General features: G+C 46.1%; 1 protein-coding gene and 1 long non-coding RNA gene across 2 annotated transcripts; one reads left to right on the top strand and one right to left on the bottom strand.

Moving 5' to 3' along the window:
• Window positions 1-291: 291 nt before the first annotated feature.
• LOC109787064 (uncharacterized) lies at window positions 292-5,953 on the bottom strand. The gene is made up of 2 exons (XR_005756364.3): window positions 5,570-5,953; window positions 292-500 (listed from the first exon to the last, which is right to left on the bottom strand). It is a non-coding gene; the product is annotated as an uncharacterized lncRNA (long non-coding RNA).
• LOC109787056 (AAA-ATPase At3g28580) lies at window positions 545-3,512 on the top strand. The gene has a single exon (XM_020345618.4). The coding sequence runs from the start codon at window positions 1,705-1,707 to the stop codon at window positions 3,280-3,282; it is 1,578 nt and encodes a 525-aa protein (XP_020201207.1). The 5' UTR covers window positions 545-1,704; the 3' UTR covers window positions 3,283-3,512.
• Window positions 5,954-8,430: the final 2,477 nt, after the last annotated feature.

Raw genomic sequence — 8,430 nt, 5'->3', positions numbered from 1 at the left:
AGACAATATCTTTTTTATTTTTAATCCTTAAGCGTCTACAGAAGTGGCTATGCAATGGAGATGCCTTAAGAATACGAGGAGCTGCGGAGCATCTGTTTCCCGGCTCCGTGCTTTTTAACTCCATCTCCGGGAGCGGTGTGGTGAGTGGCGGGTCTCCGATAAATAATTCCACTTCTGTGGACTGGTCGATCGATGTCGATGCTCGCCCGCTTCTTCTCAGCTCCGATAACTCCTCACCTGCTCCGAGGGCGACCGCAGCGGCGCGTGCTTAGGCTCAACCTAAGCAGATCATCACACAAATCATTGGCATATTATATATGCAAGCACACGGGCGTCCAGTCCAGGTCGAGCTACAGCTTTCCATGGAGACAAGAGTAAGACCACCCCAAGGCACACGACATCAAAGAGGGCCAGCTCCAGGTCGGGTCGGCGGTGGCCACCATCATCTTGCTTCTCCACCACTTTCCGCCTATACCACGCCGCTCGCCGGCCACCTGCACCTGGGGACATCAAGCAAGGTGACAAGTGATAGAATTAGAACGATTCCCTTTCAAAAGATGCAGCGTTTCTTAAAGGAAAAATATCAGCTAGCTCTTGTAATGTTGCTATGTAGAGTGTACTGCCAAGGACTCCACGTATACTGGGCAAAAGGCCTATCTCTTCTGATAGCTCATCTTCTCCTGCTCCGACGACGACAACAACGGCTACCGGTAGCGCTCAAGTCAAGTAAATCACCACACCACACAGATCTTTAGGATTAGATCAACCTAGCCTATGCTATGACTAGACCGTTAGATCTTGAGGAGACTAAATTTGCAGTTATTTTTCACTTCTGTGGAGCACAACAGGCCCTTTCCCCCACTGAATTCTTTCACAAGTTTTGGGATTTGATTTGATCTGACCTTCTTGACCTTTTCAGCACCACCTGGCTTGATGTGTGTCAACCTAGAGATCAAGGTGGGCTTGGATTTACTGAATTTCGATTCTACAAACATCAGTCCTGTATGTAAATGGCAGAATTCTGAACATCAGTCTTGTATGAAGTGGCAGGATTTTGTTAGCGCTGAAAACCTGCAGAAAGTTACTCTACTTCATCAACCAAAAGTAAACCATCTCCTAGTGATTCTCACTTCTTGTCCAGCATCAGGCAAGTGGCAGGATTGCTGGTTGCTTGCTAGTGAAGAATGCCAAGAAGGAAGGCGAAGCAAAGGACACAACATCAGAGGAAGCCAATGGAGACATGAAGCAAGGTGACAAGTGAAGTGAAGTGACAGGAGCAGAGTGAGCTGTACTCTCCCTTGCATAAAAAGATACAGTGATTTTTCTTCTTCAAAAAAATTGTACTATGGATTGAGTACTACAATACGAAACACTCCAACATGACCTGTTGGCTAGACCCAACCATTCACTCATCTTGTCTCAATCTGTACTGGGAAAAGGGAATTCATGAGTTTGTTCCGTGTGTATGGACTCGCCGATTTTTCTCGGCTCCAACAGCTCCTCTCCACCTACCCCGACGATCTGCTCCGATAACGACAAAGACGACGACCTGGGTTAACCTAAGTGAATCACCACACGTCTCCAGCCAGCATTATATACACGCACAACCACTCACTCACTCAGGTGCCGTCCGGTGCAGAGCCAAATAGAGCTACAGCCTTCCAGCAAGAAAAACCCAAGACACAAAAATCAAGAGGTCCAGCCATGGAGGTGGCGATGGTGGAGTGGTGGCCATGGTTCGGATCGGCGGTGGCGAGCACCATCTTCCTATGGTCCATGGTGCAGAACCACATCCCGGACGCCCTCCGCCTCAACCTCGCCGCTTTGGCCGCCAAGCTCACCGCCTACTTCAACCCTTACCTCCAGATCACCATCTCGGAGAACGGCGCCCAGCGCTGGAAGCGAAGCGAACTCTTCCTCGCCGTCGAGGCCTACCTGAGCGACGCATGTGCCCGTCGCGCGCGCAGGCTCAAAGCTGAGCTCGGCAAGGACAGCAAGAACATCCAGGTCTCCATCGACGACCACGAGGGAGTCACCGATGACTTCTCCGGCGCCACGCTCTGGTGGCACGCCTCCAAGCAGCGACCCAAGGCCAATGTCATCAGTTTGTACCCTGGCGAGGACGAGAAGCGCTTCTACCGGGTCACCTTCCATAAGCGACACCACGACCTCATCGTCGATTCTTACCTGCCTTTCGTCCTCGGTGAGGGCCGCACCGTCATTATCAAGAACCGCCAGCGCCGCCTCTTCACCAACAAGGCCAGCGGCAGCTCGAGCCCTTACGGGGCCAAGAGCGCCTGGAGCCATGTACCGTTCGAGCACCCGGCGACCTTCGACACCCTTGCCATGAACCCGAAACAGAAGGAGGACGTCATCGACGACCTCATGGCATTCCAAGAGAGCAAGGAGTACTATGCTAAGGTCGGCAAGGCGTGGAAGCGCGGGTACCTCCTTTACGGCCCGCCCGGCACCGGCAAGTCCACTATGATAGCCGCCATGGCCAACTTCCTCGACTACGACGTCTACGACCTCGAGCTCACGGCCATCAACAACAACACCGAGTTGCGGAAGCTCTTCATCGAGACGACGGGCAAGTCCATCATCGTCATAGAGGACATTGACTGCTCCGCTGACCTCACCGGAAAACGCCGCAAGGACAAGAAGGCCTCTCGCGACAAGGACTCCGATGGCAACGACAAACCCAAGCTACCAATCGAGCCAGAGAAGGATGACGCGACCAAGGTGACGCTCTCTGGCCTGCTCAACTTCATCGACGGGCTGTGGTCTGCGTGCGGCGGCGAGCGGATCATCATCTTCACCACCAACTACAAGGAGAAGCTGGACCCGGCACTGATCCGGCGGGGCAGGATGGACAAGCACATTGAGATGTCTTACTGCCGCTTTGAGAGCTTCAAGGTACTCGCCAAGAACTACCTAGATGTCGTCGGGCATGAGCTGTTTGGGGAGATTCAGCAGCTGCTCGAGGAGACCGACATGTCGCCCGCTGACGTGGCGGAGAACCTGATGCCCATGTCCAAGAAGAAAAAGAGGGACCCTGACGTGTGCTTGGCAGGCCTCATCGAGGCGCTCAAGCAGGCCAAAGAAGACGCGGCGGTCGCCAAGGCGAAGGAGGAAGAGAAGGCCAAGGAGGCTGAAGCGAAGAAAGCCAAGGAGAAAGAGGAGGCTGAAGTGAAGAAAGCCAAGGAGAAAGAGGAAGGGAAGGACAAAACATCAGAGGAAGCCATTGGAGACAACATGCAAGCTGACAAGATACAGGAGTAGAGTGAGCATGTCCACTACATGCTCCGTGACCAAGAGATGCAGTGTTGGTTCAGATAAGACATATATCACTCAACTGAAATAAAATAATGTAGCTTCCTTTTCTCATTTGCTAATTCACACATGAAGCGACTGTTGTAATGTTGCTATAGGTAGAGTAAGTAGTACAATACTACATAATCCCAACACTGTGTATTTGTAAATGCAGAACGAAACTTAGCTTGTTTGCATAAGTACGCATTTCCTCATTTCTCTACGAAAGACAGCAGTCTGCCAGAAGTTGAATTTACACATGGCCCGCACCACATTCAGGTTCTCTTTGTCTGACGAGATGTCCTGACCAGATCCCATGAGCGCAGTGCTAGAGCTGGCATTCTCAGAATCCTGCTGCGCAGCCTCCTCACGAAGTAATCCAGTTCTTTCTTCCAAAGCTGGTTCTTCTCGCTGTTACGATTTCGTCTTCTGAGCCCTTACAGCCACAGCTACAGGAGACATGACCAACAGCAGGAGGGTCACAAAGCACACACTCTGCCCAGCTGAACTTATCACGAATACTTGGTCGCGGATTATGACAACCATCAGGCTTTGTTTGGTAGAAGTGGATTGGGGAGGTTTGGGGAGGGGGGATTTCAGGGGATTGGGTGAATCCCTTCCCTCCACCCAATCCCCTCAAAACCCCTTGAATCCCCCAAACCCCTCCATCCACAATCTTCTTTGTTTAAGTTTTCTGTTTGGTAGGCAAGTTTTGTCATACTGACATAACATGGTGTAGAACATTTAAAAATCCAAATTTACAATGTAACTAACTCCCCTTATATCCTTGCTACAGAATTGTAAAGGTCACCTAATAAAAATGAGACAAAGTTGCTACATGGGAATAATTCAGCAGCAGTTTTTCCCAGCAGCAACATAATTTTGCATGACTTGAAATCAATATCTCATCACAACAACAACTTTGCATGACTTGAAACTACAAACAGAATTTCCTTGCTTAGTTGTTTATCAAATTTTCATATTGTATTATATAATCTGAGAGTGGAGAATTAAATAATGAATGCATGGAAGATAGTACTAGCAGACTAGGCTAGATGGCACATATACTCTGATATTGGAGAACCAATGTTGCTCACCCGGATTATGCACCAAGAAAAGAAAATAAAAAACAGTTCCTGTGTACAGATGGATAAACAGGACAAAGATATATTAGAGTGTGAGAGTTGCACAAAAGTGGGATGTGGGAATCTTCTGAATCAAAAGATTAGCTAGCTTCATGATCAGGGCCGTATCCGAGAAAACGGAGGCCCGGTGCCAATTAAAAAATGAGGCCCTAGATTTAACAAATAGTAGCAACTATTTTAGAGAATTTTATTTAGAGAAAACAAATAGTAGCGACTAGATACAAAGGCTTTGTTATATGTATCATCCTTCTGCCTTTGTTTTAGGATTCAGTTACTAATAAAGTAACCAAGTTACAAGTGTACATGAGTGCTGCATCAGTTGCAAATTTATGGATGGGGACCAAAATGAAGCATACTGAAGAAGGAACCAACAATCAGTATCCATTGTTGGATTGCTATGAATCTAGAAGAATGGAACGTCCAATTTGCAAGTGCATCTATCATCTCTCTCTCTCTCTCTCTCGTCGCTTCAAGAAAAAGGGGTGATGCCACGAAACAAGATCAACTAAGATTCAGTTACAGATATTACACTGTTGTATTTGATAGAGAAGAATAGCGAACAGATAATGTTAATGCATAAAATGAACATAAGATCAATAAAAAATGTGTGGATACAGAGGTTACCATTGTTTGTTGTTCTTGTCCAAAAATACATCAATCTTCGTGGGGATACAGCAGCCTGTGGGAGGCCATAAATTAAACTAGAACCAAAATAACACCCCCAGCCCATGACACTAGGGAACAATAACAACAATCAGTGCTCCAGATCGATGGATTCAATTAGATAAATACCACACTCGCAGCTTGCTTCTAGCAGACCGGGCCAGAAGGCTACTGAAGCTAACTGTCGTGTTCTGCTAATGAGAAGAGACAGACAGACTCATCGATGGACGCATCGAACTGCTTCCATATAGGAGAGGAGAGGGATGGCCATGGAGGCAGCCTGGTCTGTTGGTGATCAATGCTTTATATATAAAGCTGGGAGGAGGCCTTTTTCCGTATGGACGCATCGAACTGCTGCAGAACGCGGCCATGGCCCTAGGTTTGCAGGAAAGGGGATGGAGAAGTGGAGGAGAGGGAGGGGGGGGGGGGGGGGGGGGGGCGGGGATCACCTCGGGAAGTACCGGCGGAGGAGCACGGCGGCGGCTGGGCGACGCTCTGTCTCGGTGCGTCCCGTTCCGCATGGTGCCCACGAGGCTGGCCAGGCGCGTGGATAGGAGGGGAACGAAGGGGGTCGAAGGGATTCGGCTGTGCAGACCCCGCGAAACAAATGGGCCGACGAGGATTAGCGAGGTTTCTGGGCCCCGCGGGGTTAATCCTCTAGAAACCCTGTCGATCCGCTCGTACCAAATGAGGGGCCTCAGGTAGGGGGAGGTCCTATCTGCCGCTCTTTGCCAGAAGAAATGCTCTAAGCAGGGTTCGAATCTGAGACCAGATGCTTCAAAGAAGTACAGCTAGCCAGTTGAGCTAAAGAGCTACCTGATTTGTAACGCAGCACAACATATTAAGTACAAAACAGAGCGCACATCCGAACATTTTTAAAATTTTGTACGCAAAACGTTATTTTTGAGAAAAAACATGAAGGTTGTATGAAACAGCAAACACTTTTAGAAATTGTGAATAAAATTTGAAAAAACTCAAGAATTCGAAAAATGTAAACAATTTTTGGAAATGGAAACATTTTTGTAAAATCTCCCAAAAATAGAAAACGTGAAAGTTTTTTTGAAAAGCCGAACATTAAATTCGAAAACAATTTTTGGATACTCGAACATTGTTTAAAACTGGGAACATTTTTTGAAACTCCCGAACAAAACTTGAACACATGAACAGTTTTTAAAACTTTTGTACATTTTTTGAAACTGCCGAACAAAAATTGAAACATGAACTTTTTTGGAATTTGCAAACAATTCTTTAAATGGAAACATTTATGCAAACTCGCAACAAAATTTGAAAACATGAACATTTTTGGTAATTGGTGAACAAATTTTGAAATGGGAAGATTTTTTGAAACTCCCAAGAATAATTTGAAAACATGAACATTTTGTGAAATTATAGACTTTTTTGAAAAGCAAACATTTTTAATAATATGGAACATTTTTTAGAAAATGAAGAACATTTATTGAATTTTTGAACAAAAAATAATAACAAGAAAATTTCTTGAACTTCTAAACATTTTTAGAATTTTAGAAAAGAATTTGAAATTCTTAAGAACAAAAATAAAATAAAAAGTGAAGAAAAAGGAATTGAAAACGAAGAAAGAAAAAGAAACAGAAACAGAAAAAACAAAAAACAAAAAAGCAAACAGAACAAACCAGTGAAAAACCGGTTCAAAACCTTCTAGAAGGTCCCAGAACCGTTTCAGGAACCCTCCAGAAGGTTCCCAAAACCGAATGCTGTAGCACGCACATTGGGCCGACCCATCTTGATCGCTAGGTTGCTCGACAACTACGCAACGAGCGTCCGTTAGGAAATTCCCTCAGGTAGGTACTCCTACCCAGCAACAGTAACGGCGATAAGAGAGAAAACGTCAAGGAATTTCTGTTTGTACCGCTGATGAGCGTTGTGGACGTCAACAAAGTCCATGAGCAGTAATGTGATGGTTGTGGGTAATATTGCTATGCTAGCATAAGTATGAAAAAACTGCATCAATGTGGAGAAACCAGTATTGCACCCTCCACTCAAGCCTAGAAACCCTTGTTTGCACCAACCACTTAGAAAGCTTGTGCTTTGCTGGAGTGCTTTGTCAGGACCCAGGTCACTCTGTCTGAAGTTCAGAACGCTACAATCGGGATTCAGTTAATTCAAACTTCTGGCTAACATGCGGGAAGCGTCAGGAGCCACCCATCATCGATCGCATAGCCAGGGTGTCGTCGTACCGCTTCACCAGTTATGATGACCCTACGAGCATCCGATCTTCATCGTGTGGCTGTGATTGTCCAGGCTGTCGCTGTTCACTTTCCGGCAAAGACCACGGCGACTCTCTCTTTCTGTTTTGCTTTTCTCTTCATTTTTACTCCACTTTGTAAGGCTATAAAGCCAGGAGATGGGATCGGGAGTAGGTATCTTGTTGTTGTTAGGGTTTCCCCCTTGCCACCGCCAGTGTTCCTGGCCGGCTAGAACCTCTGTAACGAGCTAGAACTCGCATAATCATTCCTCTGAATTCGAGTAAAACCGACTAGTTCAGCTCCCCTTTTCTGAATCCTGTTCTTCAGACCACCTAGGTCTGACAAGTGGTAATCAGAGCAAGGTTCATCTCTGTAGTGACCAGACCTCAAACAGTCTGATCTCTGTGCATCAGTGTCATCCCTGGATCGGTAATGCTGACACGCACAGTACTTGAAGGATTTATAACAGAGTAGCAATCACACACTTGTTACATCGAATGTCTCAAAAGAGAACTTATCACAAAATAATATGGCTTAAGGCCATCTAAAACGATAACAGCGGAAAGCTTGGAAGATAAAGTGAGTCCATCAACTCCAACGGCATCACTGAGTGAAAGACCACGACCTAAGGTTCCTTACTCGTCGTCTGAAAAGTCTGCAACATGATACGTTGCAGCCCGAAAACGGGTCAGCACATGGAATATGCTGGCAATGTAACACAAGAGAGTAGTAAACATAATAAAGCTATCACTACATGCATACATGGCTGGTGGAGGCTGTATGGTTAATATGTTTTGCGAAAAGCCAATTTTTCCCTACAACAAAAGGAATATATTTTATTTAACTATCATGGTGGTTGTTAAACATTGAGAATGGTAAACCCCATCTCAATCCCAACTAAAAAGTAATTAAATAACCCAATCATTATTTATAATTAAGAGTGATGAGATCCACATGATAATCCAAGAACCAGATACTCAAGATGTCCATAACCGGGGACACGGCTAACCATGATTAGTTTGTACACTCTGCAGAGATTTGCGCATTTTTCCCCACAAGACTCGATCTCCTCCGTTGGATTTCTCGCA

The sequence above is a fragment of the Aegilops tauschii genome, chromosome 5, assembly GCF_002575655.3.
Source record: "Aegilops tauschii subsp. strangulata cultivar AL8/78 chromosome 5, Aet v6.0, whole genome shotgun sequence".
Lineage (NCBI taxonomy): Eukaryota > Viridiplantae > Streptophyta > Magnoliopsida > Poales > Poaceae > Aegilops > Aegilops tauschii.
Note: the sequence above shows the minus strand (reverse complement) of the source record. Positions and strands in the feature narration are given on the sequence as shown.

What these genes read in the sequence shown, in the direction of transcription:
- LOC109787056 (XM_020345618.4), top strand. Translation starts at nt 1,705, where the DNA reads ATGGAGGTGGCGATGGTGGAGTGGTGGCCATGGTTCGGATCGGCGGTG.